Source organism: Ictalurus furcatus, chromosome 4 (genome assembly GCF_023375685.1).
Source record: "Ictalurus furcatus strain D&B chromosome 4, Billie_1.0, whole genome shotgun sequence".
Lineage (NCBI taxonomy): Eukaryota > Metazoa > Chordata > Actinopteri > Siluriformes > Ictaluridae > Ictalurus > Ictalurus furcatus.
Genome location: NC_071258.1, coordinates 3,059,552 through 3,080,000, shown reverse-complemented (window position 1 = coordinate 3,080,000; position 20,449 = coordinate 3,059,552). Strand labels below are relative to the sequence as shown.

General features: G+C 40.7%; 2 protein-coding genes across 2 annotated transcripts in view; both read left to right on the top strand.

Moving 5' to 3' along the window:
• Positions 1–1,604, top strand: part of LOC128606426 (cytochrome b-245 light chain) — a 6,248-nt gene extending 4,644 nt beyond the window's left edge. The window contains exon 6 of the mRNA XM_053622537.1: positions 268–1,604. Coding sequence (XP_053478512.1) covers positions 268–459 — 192 coding nt within the window. The 3' untranslated portion in view covers positions 460–1,604. The remainder of the gene's footprint in view (positions 1–267) is intronic.
• A 2,704-nt stretch (positions 1,605–4,308) lies between these two features.
• tcf25 (transcription factor 25 (basic helix-loop-helix)) lies at positions 4,309–18,396 on the top strand. The gene is made up of 18 exons (XM_053622536.1): positions 4,309–4,647; positions 6,560–6,640; positions 7,024–7,101; positions 7,409–7,536; positions 8,318–8,383; positions 8,609–8,691; positions 8,809–8,939; positions 9,465–9,564; positions 10,796–10,889; positions 11,556–11,648; positions 12,938–13,043; positions 13,391–13,550; positions 14,269–14,356; positions 14,546–14,704; positions 14,994–15,084; positions 15,265–15,344; positions 16,758–16,833; positions 17,727–18,396. Exons 1-18 carry the CDS (start codon positions 4,402–4,404, stop codon positions 17,892–17,894), a joined length of 2,028 nt encoding a protein of 675 aa, XP_053478511.1. The 5' UTR covers positions 4,309–4,401; the 3' UTR covers positions 17,895–18,396.
• The last annotated feature ends 2,053 nt before the right edge of the window (positions 18,397–20,449 follow it).

Genomic DNA, 20,449 nt, shown 5'->3' with positions numbered 1-20,449 from the left:
ACGTATTTGGCAGACACACAGATGAGGGTTCAAATTCTTGTTTAAGGACTGGTAGGGGCAGCTTGGAATTTCAGGGATTTGAGCTCACAACTTTCTGATTAATAGTCCAGAGCCCTACGTACTGAGCCAGTGCTGCTCTTAGTACCTGTGTAGTTCTCAGGAGTGCCCCAGGCTACTGAGGTGTTAGGTCATGCTTATGCTTTTTTTTTTTCTTACTAATGTATGACTGGATGCTGTTTTAAATCGCTCTTCACCGTTGCTCCACAGGCTGCCATTCACGGCGAGCACTGGGAACCCATTTTGCCGAAGGCAGAACCGACCAAACAAGTTGCTCCTAGCATCAAGCAGCCCCCTCAGAACCCCCCGCCGCGCCCTCCTGCCGAGATACGCAGGAAGAGAACAGACGACCCCGAGGCTGCGTCTTACGTCAATCCCATACCTGTGACCGACGAACAATGAATGGCCAGATCCCTCCGTTGTAAGGATTCTAATCCAGCTGCCACATTGCGAGAGGACTGAGTACCTGCTGTACAAGCGAGACAGGGACGCATACACACCCACACCTACCTGCAGAATTATTCTGTTCAGATGAATGACGCGATGATGAAAAGGGACACGTTTGGTTCAGTTTGCAGTTTTAATGTCATGTTACTGATTTTATGAGAGTGTTCGGTCACAGACCGATTTATTCTGCTTCTCTTGCACTATGGTGAAGATTTGAGTACAGTTGAGTGCAAAAGTTTGCACACCCTTACATCAAATTCAACGAAACCAACAAGCCATTCGACGTGAGTTCGGGTTTTAGAGATGTTCCCTTAATATCCCAAGTAACCAAATTATCCGACGGTGTACGAAAAGATAGTCGTAGTGAATCAAATGAAATAATATTTCTGAATCCTGGCGTTAATTCCGCTTACCACCTGAGGATTTTATCTTCGACTCGGGAGCCTGTTTGAACTTTTAACGCCTTAAATATGAACGCTCGACACGTCAATGAGGCAACTTTAAATACGTTTTTAATCAAGAACACGGATGCAAACTTTTGAGATTTCTAATTGAGATAACAGCATCTAGACTCATTAGACTGAATGATATTACAACATTTTAGAAAACATTGAATTTCTGCTTCGGGTCATTTTTTGTTTATCAATCCATAAACCAAGGAGATACATATTTTTGCACTCAATTGTACATTGTATATCTTAGTATTACTGTTCAGTGGGAAATTCCAGTGTGTACACATCATACTGGACGATTTTTCTGCTCAAACACACCAGATTAGTTCATATCCGCATTCATTCAGAAGGTGTGTACGCGGAGTAAAATCACCAAAAGGCCTGAACGCGGGACCTCTGACTTCAGAGAATCGAAGGCGAAACTTACTGTCGATTTAATGATCTGATACGCGCTTGCTCATACGTAATCAATCCATCAGTGTATTTATATTATCGCAAAGTATTTTATATTTTGATATCTACGCCGTTCCAACGAACAAATGAAATGAAAAGTCTCCTAACCTCTTATATCTGTACCAACAAATCTGTTTTTATTCGAACTCTGTTACAACTCTGTCTTCAGTGATAATAAATATGTATTGCTCATAACGTGATCCCAGACGTGTTTTTATAAGACAAGCCTATTGTTTAAAAAGATGACCGGTGTGGCGTGTAATGCTCAACCAATCACTTTGCCGGTTAAGAGGGAGACGTTAGCGGGAAAATGTCTGGCCGTTTGAAATGTATGTTTGAAATGTCATGGTATATGGGGAAGTACTGTATACAGTGGGGAGGTTTATTCGAGTAGATAGGAGCTTGGTTTTGTATAAAAAAGAAGTGTTGACAAGATGGCCGCCGAGCGTAGCCCCTGTAGTAGAAGGTCTTTGGATAATCTGAGATTAAACCCATGATCTGTTGAGTAAATTCACCACGTTACTGAGCGTGTGTAGCAAACATCTCCATTTCCGTCCAACGTTTACCACACAACAGAGTTTAAGTTCTGCTTTGTCTTCGCTCTCTTTATTTCACTCAGATTGCAAAATATGGGGAAAACCTTTCCTTCCTATTTTTTTTTTTTACAGCATATAGGCTGAAACAATGTGAGGCCGAAGGAGCGTGGTGGTGAAACGTGTTTCACATCACATATTGAGTAAAGAGGAAACTGTATTTCTTTGACCGTCTGTGTTAGGCAAATAACACCAGCAACGTTTCACTTGTCTCACTATGGCTTTCTTGATTGAGGAAAGAAAACAAAAAACTTCCCTGAGGGCTTCAGCTCTTGTAATAAGAGAATGACCTTTATTCCGGGAATGTTTATGAGTAAAGAGAAGATTATTGTGTGGAGTGCTGTGAGTGAATCCATATCTTTTACTTCTGTACTATAAGGAAGAACACACACACACACACACACACTTCCTCTAACACACACAAGTTCTCGTCACACTCACAAAGGGCTTGATGATTGATGACTTGCATTCACACCTAAACAACACACACACCCCAAAGCTATTTGAATACTTTAACTAATGATGACATAATGCTGTATGCTGTAACTATATAAATGCTATAAATATTAATAACCACAGTGAATATAGGAAATATTACAGGACACAAAGTTTGTGATTCGCAACGGACAGGTCAAGATCTGACGAGTTGAACGCTGTAGTCTGAGTTGAAGAGGACACGCCCAACCTTAACAGTATAAAGGAGTTTGAAATGTTCTTCCTGGAGGACGGGTTCAGAATCCTCGACACACGTCTCCAATCAGAGACGGGTTCTAGTAACAGGCTCAGGTGTTCTCTCCAGGAAATGTTTCACTAAATAGAAATGCTGAGTGTGCCAGTGATTTGTGGGAAAACTTTCAACATAGTCATTGGGGATTTTTTGTTTTGGTTTGTTTGTTTTTAAAAAAAAAAAAAATCCCGTGGTTAAAAAAAGAAAAGAAAGAAATACTCTTACATAATCCTTACATGTTTATGTGTTCATTTTATATAAGGGTTTATTCATTTGGGATGGGTGCCAATACATTCTGAATGAATCATAATCAAGAGTGAGAAGACAATGGGCATTTTCCTTGGTTTGATTATCCAAATGATGAATACTTATTAAAGATTTATCAAGGTCAGTAATAGTAATTGTAACAGCAGTTTGCAATACCGGTTTTAGTCACATGAAATATAAGAACCAACACTCGCATAGTTTAGTCACATACTTAGATCAAATCTGAATTTGAGAACTGTTTCTTAGAAATTAGCCTTTTTTTTGTTGGGTTTAATGTTACAGAGGATTGTTCATTTCAAGGTGGCTCAATTCATTCTCAACTACACTAAACGGCCAAAAGTGTGTGCACACTTGACCGTCACACCCATAGAGTTTGTTTGCCACAAAATTTGGCAGTGGTGGTTTGGCGGTTAAAGCTTTGGGTTACTGATCGGAAGGTCGGGGGTTCAAGCCCCAGCACTGCCAAGCTGCCGCTGTTGGGCCCTTGAGCAAGGCCCTTAACTCTCTCTGCGCCAGGGGGGCTGTATCATGTCTGACCCCAACCTCCTGACATGCTGGGATATGTGAAAAAAAGAATTTCACTGTGCTGTAATGTATATGTGATTAATAAAGACTCATCATTAGAATGTCTTTGTATGCCATTATTTCATAGCATTACAATTTCCCTTCACTGAAACTACGAGGCTCAAACCTGTTCCAGGATGAAACCATAAAAGCCAGCGAGCTCCATGATGATGACATGGTTTGTCAAGGTTAGAGTGGAAGAGCCCTGACCTCAACTCCACTGAACACCTTTGGGATGAGCTAGAACACCTACTGCACCCCAGATCTCCTCACCCAACATCAGCGCCTGAGCTCACCTATGAATGCTCTTGTGGCTGAATGAACACAAATCCCCTCAGCCACGCAACAAAATCTAGCCCCTTTCCCAGAAGAGTTGAGCAAAGATGTATTGTTCAGAAAGCATATATGAGTGTAATGCTTAGGTGTCCACATACTTTCCAGGAAACCATCACAAAAAAAAAAATAAAACCTCATTATTCATACTGTACGTTTTTATTTATTTATTTATTTATTTATTTTTAAGGTGCACACTGCCCTCTAGTGGACACTAATATGAAGTACAACTCCCGTTCCCTTGTAGTATTCATACAAACCCCGCCTCCTATGCTAGGATTGGTTCATTTTTTCAAGAACTGATCAGTCGCAAAACAGAAGGCGGGATGAATCACAATACAGGTAGGTTTAAAAAAAATAATTTTTTAATGACGTACTTCCGTTATAGACTGCAAGAGCTTCCGTTTGAACGTCCAATCAGATTCGCTTGTCAGTCCTGTTTTTTTGTTATGGTCGTGTTTGGGCCAGCGCTACCACCGAGCAGCTGTTCGAGCCGGTTTGTGTGAAAATGTCGAGCCGAGCGCTTCGGAGACTGAAAGGGAAACAGCGGGGACAAGAGGATATAAACATCCGGGACCTTAAACTGACCGACGGAGAAGGGAAAGGAGCGGAATTAGAGGAGGAAGAAGGCGAAGAGGAGCCGCAGGAGGAGGAGGTGGTGGAGGAGAAGCAGGAGGCGGCCAAGAGCAGCAGCAACCGGAAAGCGAAGAAGAAGAATAAAAATCAGAAAAACATCAGCAACATTTATGAACTGGTCAGAGCTAAACTACAGCGTCTAACATTACATTCTAGTTTTGTTTTAAACCTGGTCACTTCAACCAAAATATATATATATATATATATATCCGGCACTTATCCTGTGTTTAACTTCTTTTTCTTTCTTTCTTTTTTTTTTTTTTTGAAGCATACGTCACTGCTCTGCTTTCATGCTGCCTTCAAATGCTCTCTGATTCTATCATCAGTTACTGTATATCAGTATTCAAGTGTTATTGCAAGCCCGAGTAAATACAAGGCTTGTATAATCACGTTTGATCAATAATAATAGACTTAAATCTTAAAGTCCCCATGAAATAAAATGGAAGCGTTATGGCTTTTAGTACGAATGTCTCAGCCGTAATGTTATCTATAAGCTAGTGAGCTCTAAAACGATGACAAAATTCGCATTTAGATCATATATACGCGTTCAAAATGTACCACCGATACGGATCGACAATTCCTGTGACATCATTCTGCACTTCAGCTTCTCATCAGATTCTCAGTCCAATCAAATGCTGTCTGGAATCTGAAGTGTCCCGCCCCTGACGTTATAAAAATTCCACGGTCCTAACCGTGAAGTATGGCTTAGGAAAGATAAACACGATTAGTTGTTTGTTTATCAAAGGACGAGGAGCCTCTCGATTCTCGATATGTCCCACCTTGACTTCGTGTTTCAGTGGCGATTACGTCAGGACTTTAAAAAACGCTGCACGGTTCAAGGCTGGGGCTTTTAAGGGAAACTCCAGCCTGTATCACATTAAAGGTGCGATAGTCAATTTTTAAAATTTGTGCTCATAACCTGGAAATTATGTAGAACATAATTAAAAAAAAAAACACACAACACATTAAGCAAAAGTGTATTAAATTACTGAGAAAACCCATTTGGAAAACTGATTTCTGGTCCGGAACGCTTGGTCGTGTTTGGACACGCCTCCTGTCAGTCATTTTATAGACGTTATAGTCTACAGGCCATTGTAGACCCTGTAGGCGGAGCTTTGTGAAAATGGGTGTGAATCATTCAAATGTTAAACCGTTAGAGACACGTTCTGCGTCCCGATTCACCTAGTATCCGTCTTGAATAGCATCCGAGATTAGAATTAGCGTGTCCCGGTTTGGAAGTGTGGACATTTTTTCAGCTAACATTACCCACAACTCCTTGCGTGAGACATGGAGATAATGAGTTTTGTGACTGTTTGCTTCGCTGAGTTCAATCTGCAAACGTGGCGGACGAGTATAACGTCAGTGATGTGTCTTAAATGTAAGAACTTAAATGTCACGTTATATACGGAATAGCGAAAGAAGAGAAGCTTAAACGCAACGACGAGGTCGTTTACGGTGACGGCGTGCGTAACCAGGCAACGGCGTTCTCTTCCGTTACATGACGTGTCCGTATGTCCCGGGACTTGCGTACTCTGTTGCTACGCACTCATAAGTATGTGCTTTTTCTTCACAAAGTAAAGAATACATACTTTTAGTGTGTAGTATAAATCGGCGAATTAGGAGGCAGTGTTAATGTCGGGGGAGGGGGTGATTAAATGTTACGTAACACAACTTTAAAACATATTTGTTTTGAAATATTTCTGACACGAATCAGCTTAAATGATCGTTTACACCACACGTACACTGCCAGCTGTCTATTCTATACGCATACTGGCATATGTTACTCTTTCCTGATTTGGATGCCATATCGGTAACACCATAACGGAACAAAGTGCATCATCAGCAACCTCTATCTTTTAGCTCGGTGTATATAACACCGTAATGCTGAGCTAAGGCAGAGACTCGGCTTGGCTAGTTAGCGAACTACTAACTAAATAACTTTTATTTATTTGTTTGTATATTTATTTGCTTATGTACTCGTTGTTAGCTTGTTGGTGGTATGACCCTCGTGTTCGTGTGTCGAATTCCAGATCGGCGAAGCTCCTGATACCGATGGCAACAAAACTCCGAGTGACGAGGAGAGCATCCCAGCACCAGGAAACCAAGAAAAGGTTTATAACTATTTTAAATGTAAAGAAATGTGTCAAACAGAAATACGTCGACGGAACCCTAAAATTAAAAAAAAAAACCCCGCCCAGATCCGCTGCAGTTCCGTGAGTAATAGTTTTCCCGAATCATTTCGGGAATCATACGAAGAGTGATGGTCTCGAATCATTTTTTAAATATGACACACTGCCCCTTTAACACCCACACACACACACACACACACACACACACACACACTGCAGTTAATTTTTGACGCTTTCGTTCTTTATATAGTGAAGGTGGAAACGATTTGAAATGTATTCAAAATGACGACTTGTGACGTGCAAATCTTTATCGAATGTTCGTTGATGAAGGCATCATCATCAGGTTGCTGTTGTTTTCTTTTCAGTCTGACTCGAACGAAAAGCTGAACAATAAGAAGAAGAGGAAGAAGAAGAGAAAAAAGGCCTCTGCTGCAGATGCACCGGTATGATGATGATGATGATGATGATTATTATTATTATTATTATTTTTAGATATATTTTTTTAAATGATCAACATCTACGATCCTGATTTATCAATCATTTAGTAAAGTTGTATTTAGACGCGTCACATCGACAAAACTCAAAGAGCAAAGAAGCTCACCGAGAGCTGAAGACGACAAAAACTAACTGGATTTACGAATAAATTTGTTCGCGAAGTGTGATGCTCCGCCTTTATTATTTGTCTTTCTGTTTTTTCAGTGCGTGTGTATTTATAGTGTGTATTTATAGTGTGTGCGTGTGTGTTTGTAGGAGGAGCCGGTTAAAGGCGATGACATAGACGCCTTACTGGAGACCATAGAGAAGGAGAACGGTTTGTCTGTTCAGAGCGAAGATGGTGGAGTTTCAGGACACAGACCTGTGCTTTATGTGGAACACAGGTAAAGGCATCTCCATCATCCTGGAGTAAAACCGCACTCATGTGATTTGACCGATTAAGCAGTCCCTCCAGGATTTCGCGAAATCAAGCAAACTCCGATATCCGGAGGAGCTTTCAATTTTTCGAAATTTCCGCAGGTTTGTGCCGAGACGCGTCACGTGACGTCATCGCGACGCTCGTTCAGTCGAAGCCGTCTTCGATTCACGTGCGTCGAACACGAGTACGGCTGAAAGGTCTCGTTTACTCGTTTACCGACAAACATCGCCGCGAAAGATCGCGCAAAACAGTTGCGTTTTCTCAAATTCAAGCGGTTTCCCGCACGAAAAGTCTCATCGCAGATTTGGGGAAAAAAGCCTCAACGAAATCAAATGGAACTATGGGAATTATGTTTTGATAAAAAAAAAAATCAGAAATAAATCAAAATAATTTAATATTTTAGGATCTTCAAAGTCGACGCCCTTTTCGCCTAGAATTTCCAGAAATGTATTCTTGGCGCTTTCTCGACCGATTTCTTGAGGAATTTCCCCGAGATGATTTTTAAACAGTATTAAAGGAGTTCACACCGACGCCGGACTCTTATCCGCTGCTTTTCGGAATATTTCCCTCGAGTCGTCCGTTTAAAAATAATTTTTTTGGAAATAAAAACGTTTTCTAATGAAAATGTCATTGTAAAGTTGTGAGTCTGGAACTGAAGAAACGCCGACCCGCACGCCGTTGGATTGGTCCGAGGAATCGTTTGAGCCACTCGAAGGAATAACGTTTTATGCTTTTACATCTTGTAGGAATCTTAACCCTGAGACTGAACTGAAGCGATATTTTGGAGCTCGAGCTGTGCTTGGAGACCAGAGGTTGGTTCTTACTGTTTGTACATACATCATGCGCATATGCATGCTAAAACCAGGTTCACTTGTATTCTGAATGAAATTGTGATGGTGTACGCGCACGGTCCCATTTCAGGATGCGTTAAGGCCGTCAGTATTAGAAAAGAGCTCGTGATATGTGCAGTTATTACTGTAAAATTAAAAAAAAAAAACTGTATTGAGGTTGTTTGTGTGCATGTGTGTCGCATCCAGACCCAGACAGAGACAGAGACAGTTTCATCGCAGCACGTGGATGACCACGCCTAAAGACACATGGGCTCGATTTAGTCGGCCGGGTAAAACCTGAGATCAATCCCGTTTTATTTTATAAGCCTGTACAGGTCTGAGGATGGTTGTTCCCGGAATCGTTCGTGTCATAGTTCTCATTTCCTGCCTCTCTTCCTCCTCTCAAGGCGTCTCCATGAGTCTGCTGGAGTCAAAAGACGGCCTCCACGTCTTTGCGTTCGAGCACAGTCGCGATTACCAGCAAGTCCAGTTCAAGTTCTTCGATGCTGTGGAGTCTATGGATCCTAATAACATTGTGGTAAATAAATCAGGGCTCGTATTCTATTACGATAAACCTGTCGCCGTACTACAGTCAGAGCTAGCAATGTAGAAAAAAATAATCGACACCTTATGAGCAATCAGAATCGAGATTTTACAACATTTACAGCATTGTTGAGTAAGTACGGAAGGAAGTAGGGAATAAAACACTTGGGGCATGCTATTGGAGGAAACATGGTCATGTGATACGACCTGATGTGAAGGTACTGTTAACGCACCGAAGATGATGATGATTATCCTCAGAGTAATTTGTCAACAATTCAAATTTTTATTTATTAACGATTGATACGCTTTTTTTTTTTTTACTTTAAGAGTTGCGTTTACGTTGTGGAACGTCCATGAGACAAGTTAGTTCTTATTACCGCTAACGTTATAGCAATCGTTCCACTACTGTCAGAGAGCTGCTGTTATATAAATCAATCAACACCTTCTGACCAATCAGAATCCAGAAATCAGTAGCTCTGTGGTATAACGATTTTTAATTGGATGGTCTGTCTGTAAACAGGCCCTGCTACAGCTCAACCCCTACCACATCGACTCTCTGCTGCAACTCTCTGATGTGTGTCGCATTCAGGAGGACCAGGAGACGGCCAGAGACCTGATCGGTGAGACATCTCCTTCAAAAAGGGAAATCATTTGTCCTTTTTTTTTTTTTTTTTTTTTTTTTTGGTCTGTTTGTTTTTTTTTCTTTTTTTTCCCTACATTCCTGCTTGGATATTAAATTCCATAATCAGTTTTGGAGGTAGACTACTGAGTGGGTTGTCAAATGAGCTTAATTTAATTATCATACAGTGGATAAATACATTATGCCGTTTTCTCCGAATTTGATAAATGCCGATCTCAACCAAAACATTTTGCACAAAAATACTTATACAATGCGATTTTTTTTTTTTTTTTTTTTCATTTTCTGTCCTGCAATTCCTTCTTTCAAAAACCGTGCCTAAAAAAGACAGTAATGTTGGCATGATGTTTACTCTTTTATTTAAAACTAAAAAGCTGAAATAACCCTTGAGGCAGGGGCTCACAAGCTTTTTTTTTTTTTTATTCATTTATTTTTTCATCATTATTTACCCTTGCGCTTGTAAATCCGTAATCAATAAATATTTCGCCGTTTGATTTTCTTGAATTCCGTTGTTTCTGTGAATCACCCCAGCTTGTCAAGGAACCAGCAGACTAGACGGGTGGAGAATACTGCTGAACCCCTGCGCTCATGCAGCATGTCAGGATAGTTAAAAAAAATAAAATAAATAAAGGCTCCTAGCACGTACACAGTTGTTCGACTGTGACTCGCAGCAACATTTCAAAATAGTAGCACGCAGAATCTGGGTCAATATTTTGAATGTTCATTTGTAATATAAACAAATAATACTGCCTTAAGATGTGATACTCACTATGTATGACATTAGATAAACCTCAACACCTGTATTAAAGACATATAAACCTGCATTATCCAGATTGATTCGGACCCTTTGTACACATTTCTGCGTAATGTTAATTTGTGGTGTGTTTGGCTGACGTATCGGTGACGCGTCGTTCCTGGATCAGACTGAGCAAGGAGTTGATCTGGCAGACTGCAAAGCCATGAATACAAAAACTAAGCTGTTGTTCGGTAGCAGAATTCAGTATTCCTCACTGTTCCTCGAGTGTGTTCATTCTTCTCAGTAGTGTCCTTACTTTCTAAAGATGTCACTGGATACGCTTCTCAATCTTTACAGGTTTATCTTTTCTTGAATGAGAATGAGAGTTCTCCTTTTTAACATGTTTTATTACTTCCTGCTTTTATGTCCTGGGTTTTGTTTTAAATGCTTTTTTTTTGCGTGTGTGTGTTGTCATTAGAGAGGGCTCTGTACAGCTTCGAGTGTGCGTTCCACCCTGTATTCAGCCTCACCTCAGGGACCAGCAGGTTGGAATACCGGAGAGCAGAGAACAGGTTCGTGCTGCTCTTCCTCGGACCCTGAACCTCACCACAGTCGTATTCTGTGGATGCGTTCCACAAATAAATCGTTTATACAATGCCGTAGTAACTAGCATCAGCTCGTTCAAGAGACTGGGCAGAATGGTTGTTAATTACAGTAATGAAGTTCTTATTCTTAAAAGTTCTTTTTTTTTTTTTTTTTTTTTTTTTAAATAATAGCATTTTGCAATTAATGCAAACCAATGGTCCACCCCCGCCCCCGGAATACAAATATAAGGTAAAACACATGATGTTCATCATCATGGTGGAAAATGATGAGCTTTCAATAACAACACTGACACCTGTGGAAGTGAAATAATGGATATACGATAACAATAACGGGGATAAAATTAAAGAAATGTAATTTTTGAAGAAACGCACCGTATTCTGCGTTCTTTCCCAACAAATTGCTGCATGTCATTCATTAAGAAAATAAGAAAATGTAATCATCGATGATAAATGGCCTCCTCCTAGCCACCCCCCCTCCCCGGCAGGTTTTTTTCTCATTCTGGACCCATGTATTGTCACTGATATTACACTAATAATGCTTTAAGTTCTGTGTGTATGTTTTCTCTCTCTCTCTCTCTCTCTCTCTCTCACTCTCTCTCTCTCTATCTCTCTCTATCCCTCTATCATGTGTAGAGCTTTTTATCTGGCAGTTTACAAGCACATGATGTTCCTGGAGAAAAGAGGATGTCCACGCACGGCTCTGGAGTACTGCAAACTCATCCTGAGGTACAGCTCTTCGTTGAGTTCTCCTTATTACGCTTGTTTTCAGTCTGTGGTCGAGGTCGATCAGTTTTTCAGATTAATCGGCACCAATAACCGATTGCTTGAACTATCGGTTATCGGCAAAAATCCACACCGATAGGTTTTTCCTGGTTGCGTCCGTTGCGGACGTGGCTGTCATTATACGGTACGAGAGCAGCCTTTAGAGGCGAAAAAAAAGAAAGACAAATTTTGTTGTGTTATTTGAAGTGTTTTTTGATTCATTTTGGATGTCTCGGTTTTTCATTTATTATTTGGAGTGTTACTTTTTGGTTCAGTTTGTATGGATATCTTTTATTTACTTTAACATTCATTGATAGTTAATTTATATTAATATTTATGCACTGCCGGTCAAAAGTTTGTGGACACTCGACTGAAATGTTTCTCATGATGTTAAAAAGCGTTTGATCTGAAGGTGTGCGATTAAGCGCGTGAAATCGGTGTCGTAGACAAAAATATAATCGTGCCGACGTATTCGTTTCTTTCATTAGAAAACTAACATTTTATTTACAAAAAGTATGTTTTTAAATGGACGACTCGGTGTGAAATATTTCCGAAAAGCAGCGGATAAGAGTCCGGCGTCGGTGTGAACTCCTTTAATACTGTGTAAAAAGCATCTCGGGGAAATTTCTCAAGAAATCGATCGAGAAAACGCCAAGAATACATTTCTGGAAATTCTAGGCAGAAAGGGGCGTCGACTTTGAAGATGATGAAATACTAAATTATTCTGATTTATCTTGGGTTTTTTTTATCACAACATAATTCCCATAGTTCCATCTGTTACACTCCAGAGTTTTGATGACTTTATTATTATTATTATTATTATTATTATTATTATTATTAATAGCAATATTATTATTATTATTATTATTATTAATAATAATAATATTATTACTATTCTAAATAATGTAGAAAATAAAAATAAAGAATGAGTGTGTCTAAACTTTTGACCGGTAGCGTATATATATTTAATTTTTTTAAAAAGGACAGTACATTTTCATGGTATAGTCAGTACTGTTTATTTTTGTAAACAAGTTTAGCTATATTTTATTTTGAGTGTTATGCTTTCATTCGGTATCAGCTTTAAAATCTACGGGTCAGTTAATCGGTTATCGGCAGGTACCGCCCAACTTGGTTATCGCTATCGGTTAAACCCACTATCGGTCGACCTCTAGTTCATTAACAGACGGTTATTCTTAGCAAAATGTCTGCGAACTGTTTTTTAACCTGTAAATGTTGGACGTTCCTGTGTGTAGTCTGGACCCGGATAATGATCCTCTGTGCATGCTGCTGCTGATTGATTTTCTGTGTCTGCGCTGTCGAGAATACACCTTTCTCATCCGACTGTACGACGAGTGGGAGGTAAGGCACCTCCAGATCTCATCTGTACACGTTTCTCAGTCAGGAATAAACATTTGTGGGTGTGCTGTTGTAGGAAGATAATCAACAGCGGGGCAATGTGACGAGGCAGACTTCTGTACCACAGAGAAGTTGATTGTTTTCCTTTAACAGCACACCCTGAAGTGTTTTGTTCCTCTTACACCGCTGCAGTTTGCCAACGATGAGATTTTTCAATTCATTAATAAACCACCAGTGGACTTCAGTGTACATATCAACATTTCGGCCCTTACTAGATGACTCGTGATAATTAAGTGTAGCTCTCGGGCCTATTAAGTGACGCTGCGGTTTATTTCTTTACATTTCTTTAGGTACATCGAAACCTGTCCCAGCTGCCTAACTTTGCCTTCTCAGTGGCTCTGGCTTGCTACCACGTGAGTCAGCAAGAGGAGACGACACCTGACGAGAGCCAACGCATGAAGCTCAGATCTGACACGCTGCTGCAGGACGCTCTCATCTTCTTCCCTGGAGGTGCGAAACATACAAACACACACTGTTAAACAGTATGCTGATTCATGGTGGCACAAACGCACGCACACACACACACAAATAATAGCGCTATTCCACCAGACAGTGTGGTACAGCATGGTGCAGTGAACAAATGTTTTGTCATTATGTTTTAATTCTGTTTTTTGAATCGTCTGTTTCTGGTGTCTTTAAATGGAAAATTCTTCAATTCTTTTAATTCAATTAATGATAAAACGATAATGATATTAATGGGGGTTTTTTTTCGCTGGTATTTAGATAAATCTTACATCTCTAACCCATCAGCCATGGAAAACCCACCGTTTTTACCAATCGACTCCATAATCACTATATATGCTCCTTACATAGGGTTGGTAACGATGTAGAACCGAGATCGTGCCCCTACATGTCTGATAGAACGCCAAGAATCATCCATTTCCACTAGGCTTTAAGTATTGGCACCCTAGGCCTTGTTTGGGTGCTTGGCATCGTTCCTCCAGTCCAGTGAACGAAACACAACACCGATGCGCCGACATCGCCGGATCGAACTGGCAGGTGAAAGTGAACTTTAGTTGAATTGCCACACAGTTAGTGGAAGAGGGGCTAATATGATCTCAAAACAGCCTCACCTGACAGGACTAGCGCCGTTATTATGGCATAATGACACCTGTGATGGCTTATCGCAATACTTTTTAACCTTGTGGTGTGCGTTTGTGTTTTGCAGTGTTGATGCCTTTACTGGACCAGTGCTCAGTCCAGCCCGACGCCTCCGTGTCCTCCCACGCATTCTTTGGTCCCAAAAGCCGTCTGGGGTAGTTATCCACATCCACACCGTCTCCAAATTTAATCCAATGTTGAGATTAGATTAAATTAGATTTCGGTTTGTGGGCAGATATGATCGAATTGAACACAGTTAATTGCTGTGGTTTTGCATGAAATGTAATAATCTCATCTCCTCTCTCTCTCTCTCTTTCCCTCTCTCTTTCCATCTATCCCATTAGGCAGCCCCCTGCTCTGTCAGAGCTCATGGGTCTGTACGTGGGTCGCTGTCACAGCCTGTGGAAGGAGGCAGGGGTGATGCTGTGGATGGAGGGAAACGTTAAGGAGGTGTTGAGGAGGGTCGATGTTAAGGACCCAGTGGTGGAGGAATGCCAAAACAAGTAAGAAGCACAGACATACACACGGGTCTCACAGCCAAATTGTATTTTGCACTCATAGCAAAAATACGGCATTGAACTATTCTCTGTTTTTATTAAAAGATACAGTCTAAAAGTAAATAAATTCTAGGCAGTGAAACAAAGGGCATGGTGTTTCCTCTGGGAAAACACTACTCCTCTCCTGTTGAAAAAGCGCACGATATTCATTGTTGGCGTATTTTGATTCTTTATACAATGGTGTGTGTGTGTGTGTGTGTGTGTGTGTGTGTGTGTGTGTGTGTATCATGGTCAGGAGGAAGCAGAGATACCAGAGCGCTCCCAGGAACATTCACAGACACGTACTTCTTTCTGAGATTAAAGAAGCCACGTCTGCACTGCCTCTGGTGAATATATGACTTTATTCTATTTACTCAAAACCTTTTTTTTCCCCCTCTTACAGCAATCAGATCAACAATCAAATGACTGCAATATAATAATTAAGAAAAATCATTCAAATCAGACTCTTGGATACTTCTGTAATTGAACTTACTTCACCGTCGTTGGTCGTTTTTTGTTTTTCACAGGAAGTGACCACGCAACCAGTGATGAGTTATGATCCACTTCCTCCTCTAGATTCCGTCGTCTCGTACACCAGGCCGGAGAGGTACAGCTTGATTTCTCCGTCATCTCACTGCCGTTCATTTCTCTGCACTTTAGGAGTTACTCTTCTACTCTTAGTGATTGAACTTTTCTTCCCTTTCTCTTCTATTTTCACATGTGTGTATGAGAGAGAGAGAATAAACAGGTCTTGTGATGCATGTAAACAAGTTAAATAAGAGCACTGAAAGATTAATGTGTATTCCTTGAGTAGATCACAGTACCACTAAATGCAATTAACGAAGAGGAGAGAGTGTCGGGTGGAGAGACTCGGTCTGTTTACTTCCCATCGGTTTTATTTATCTTTATTACAGAGGCTGAGAACTGCACAACACTACAAAATTACCACAAAACCAAATCGGACAAAAATCTTGGCTTCGTACACAGCATTGCTAATCAATCGCTTGATATCGCTTAACGTTTATTAGTTAAAGCGCAGGATTTGGGCTCCGCACTTTTCCCAGATGCATGTGTTTAATTGTGGAAAAAAAAAAAGCTCGGACTGCACAGTGATTAATTAAAGATTAATCCTCTGTTTCTGGCTCCATTTTTAAAAACTCAGTTAAAAATGTAAGCCTAAAGCACATCGTCGTAATGTATTGCGTCGACACAACACCGCGTCAGAATCCTATCCAATTCGGTTGTTCGGAACGAGGCTCCAGCCGATGCAGAAAGTTTTACGTGGAATTTAATGCCAAAAGTATATTACTTCGGGTTCACTTGCTGAATTCTGGGAAAAGAAGTACTAGGAGAAATGATGAAAATGAAACACATGAAGAAGAAGAAGAAGCCGTTATTTGTCACACTTTTGCCTCACGCCTCCGGAGTTTGGGGTTCGAATCCAACCTCTGCCTTTGCATGTTCTCCCGTGCTTCCTCCGGGTACTCCGGTTTCCTCGCTCGGTCCAAAGACGTGCGCCGTAAGCCGGTTGACATTTCTAATTTGTCTGTAGTGTGTGTGAATAGGCGTGCGACGGTTTGGCACCCCGTCCAGGGCGTCCCCCGCATTGCACCCCGAGTTCTCTGGGATAGGCTCCAGGCTCTCCTCGACCCTGTGTAGGACAAGCGGTACAAAAAAAATGCATGGGTGGATTACAGTGAGATTCTTTTCTTTAAATATCCCAGCTTGTTAGGAAGTTGAGGTTAGAGCACAGGGTCAGCCTTGACATAGTGCCCCAGATCAGATAGGGTTAAGGTCCTTCCTCAATAGCCCCAACAATGAGGGTTTGTCCGTGCTGGGGCTTCAACCCCCAACCACTCACACTACCTGGTCACTGAATATTTTCCTATAACAACACACCCCCAAATGTTCTATCCATTATTTGTGTTCTTTCTCTATGTGTACACCTAACATATGGTACAGACTTCAATCTGTATGTTTGAATGATTAAAAAAAAAAAATGTTGTCAAACCCCTTCTAGGCAGAATCCGAGAGCCTCGAATGAGAGCACTTTGTCGCTGTTGTTCCGCTCTTTGTTGCCCAACTTCAACCTGCAGGTGAGTGAACTCGCATCTCCACTCACATCTTCTCTGAAATCCAGGAGACGTAATGTTTCCGTACCCAAAACAGTGCACGTACTCATTAATCTCCATTGGAGATGGAGTTCAGGTGCTCTTCAGGTGCATGTTTACAGAATTCAGTTCGAAATCAAGCTTCCCACTGCTACATAACGTCACAGACGTAAGAAGTCTGTTTTGTAGAGAGTCACATGATCAGCATGGGTATTCGTCAAAGGACTTTGTGGATCACTACGAGGAGTTTGATCACTGAAGTAATCACCAGATACATACAGTACACTTTGATTTAGAAGTTGATTCATTTTGCAATATAATGCATTTGGAGATGAAGCGTGTGTGTGTGATGCCGAGAGCTGGTACTGTCACGGGTACCATCACGCACACAGGTACTCGATGTCAGTGAAAGGCGTATGATCCCTCATTAAATGTCACAAATGACATGAGCAGTGATATAAACACACACACCTAGAGAAACCTCCCTCTGGCATAACCCGTAAAGGTTCTACTACAAAGGCTTTCTTTTATAAAAAGAGAGAAACCTCTTTAAGAAGCAGTGATGTCTGCGAGGTAGCGGTTTCTGTAGTAACGATGGGTAGAGTCATACTCCATGAGAAATTTGTTTGAACTAGTAGGTTTTGTAATTTGGCCCACTGGGTAACCCTTCTTTTACGAACCCTAAAACGGAAGGTTTCAGGTAGGACTTTCAGAAACCAAGATTAGAGATAATGGTGTAAGTGAAAGAAGGTTTTGGTTTGTAGGAAATGTATATAAACAATATATAAATCTACGAGTGGGAAAATGTTGCTATTTTTACACTTGCTGGTAAGTAAGAGTCGAGAGAACGAGCAAACCGACTGTTGTCGTTATTTCAGGGTGGACAGAGGGCTGAGGATGACGTGGAAGTTGCACACGCAGGTCGGGAACTGAACCAGGAAGTGAACCGATTGATGGTGGCCATGAGAGACATGCTGGCTAACATCCAATTCCAGGATCCGCCGAGGGACGACAACCTAGACCGAGACGAGGAGGAGTGGGACTGAGACGGGGAATGAGAGCAGAAGACGAGAAAATGATCACAAAAGACAACTGGGCAAAGATTAGATGTGGTGGGTTGAGGTGGAGAACTACAAATCATGTACATTCGCAGTCGATATATTTCTATCCTTTTTCTCCTTCCAAGAATAAACCTAAAGTTGTCGATCGACTCTTAATTACGATGAATCCTCCAGTCTGGAAGTTTATATTTAAGATTGACAGATGCTGTTATCCAGAGCGACTTATAACTCACGGACATCACGGTGTTAATCCTATGCAACCGAGGCTTGTTATTGTTCCTCCAGGACCCAACGCCGGTTTCTAGATTCGGACAACCTATCAAACTCTAGCTCGGATATCAGATAAAATTACTTCGCATGATTCCATCTGCCCTCGTGATCCAAGTCATTTCATCAGTCCATAAAATATCCTATTCATCGGTAGGACTGTAGAATTAAGAAATTCTCTCAATTAATATTTTTATTCATTAAAAGACACTTGCCTGGGTTTGTATTGTACTGATTATTTTTTTCACTGCATGAACTTTGAAGACATCTTCCTCTGGCCGAGCTGCGAGTGAACGTCAGGATTTAAAGTAAACCTGCCTCGTCTGAGTGAAGTGTTTGTGATGGATTATACTGATTCAGGGAGATATGCCGGAGCTTAACCGTTCAGAGTCGTAAATGCCATAAGCAGGACATGGTAGTCTATGTGGAAATGAATAGGCAGCCATTGTAGCTTAATTTAGACTAGCGTGACGTACTTCTGGCTTAGTTTTCCTAATAAAGACACAAACTGCTTCAATCTGAGCAAGCAGAATCTTTATTTAAAGAGGCAGAAGAGCAGCCCACCAGAAACGTTGCAACGTTGAATCGAGACTTCATAAAAGTATGCACTATTTATTTTGTAACATCATGTAGGTTTAGCTGAAGTTGTATTTTGACTGTTTCTAAAACGATCAAATTTATATCCAGCGATGTCACTGTACTTTACTTTGCTGTACTGTACAGAAAAATCATGATAAGCCAGCATCTAGAGTCACACCATATGCTTTTCAATAGTGCACTCACGTACAGTGTGTATTTAACATAAATAAAAAAATGTATATATTATATATATACACACACACTGTACAGCATATATTCCCTCAGTTGGTGTTTTTTTGATGATAGCGGTATAGAGCTCTGTCTAACAAATCTCTCAAAAACCCCACACAGATGTTCACGTGTTGAGAACTGGTGACTGTGAAAGCCGTAGCATATGATTTACATCGTTTTCATCCTCGTCAGACCATTCAGTGAGCCGTTATGACCCGTGAATAGAGGCAGGGTCATCAGGCCCCAATCGGTATAGAAATGTTTCCTCATAGGATAAAAGGTGATCAGTCAGAAGAACAGATTGCACACGAGCTACGCTGTAAAAACAACAGCTAGAGTTAAGTCCCTTGATTTGATACTATATTCTTGCTCTTAGGGTTTTCCAAGGAAGAAAAAAAGTTGTCCAGTAAAAGGGGTACATTGAAACGGATCGCTTTAGCAAAATAAAGTCTGTGAACCCCACAACCGCAAAGTCAAGCGCGTGTCAACATCAAGTCTGCTGGATTTTTCTCCTGTCGAAGAAATCACATGATTAAACAAGCAATGGTGCAAATGTTGGCTGGAAAATGTTGTGAACCGCAGCTTTGTTTTCCAATCCACCTGGAGCTCAAGCCGATGTCATGAGGAATATTTGGAACAAGTGTACCTTCAGGCCTTGTCCTTAAGGCCTGGCATTTCCGTTGTCACGTCCGGTGGTGTCAAAGAGACGTCTATTCGGCTTTTGAACCTCTGCTCAGCGTGGTGCGAACAGACATGTGATTCGGTCCATAACGCCAATTACATTCCTAATTGTTTAACATTCGAGAATAAAACATCTCTGTGAATCTCCCTCTTTGTCTTGGAGGAAATTCAGGAATCATTTTCAAGCCTAAAATAATTTTTTTGTACTGCAAGCATAGATCTTTTCTCCTCGTACGGGTGAGCGGTGCGGCACAAATATATCACAATATCATTCTCCAATACGTGATATATATCATGATATACAGGTTTATTAGCAAACTGCCTGTTAATAATATTTAAGTTCTGAAAAAAAAATGGATATCACAATTTCCACAATATCTCAGAAAAGCGTATTGTGATTGTGTAATTAATCACAATGTCAATATTATATCATAACTAATAATTATATCATTCAATTTCTCTATATTAACGATATTTTTTAAAGGTCTTGAACAGTGCTTAAACAATGCTTTAACACCAAAGCTTCGTTGTTGTTATTCAGGGTCATTTCCCATGATTCCTCTTTGCATCAAGTCCTCCAGGCATCCTCGTTATCTAATCTGTCTCCTTTCTGTCCTTGTAGTCATGAAAGTATTTTATTTTATGGGTCACTTTCACCGTAACGAGATTTTAACCGTTACAGATGCCATGCTCTATACATTAGAATTGTCCTGTAAGAATACATATAGAATACAAAAATTGCTACTAGGACAACACAATATCCTCTGTCCTGAAGACTTCAA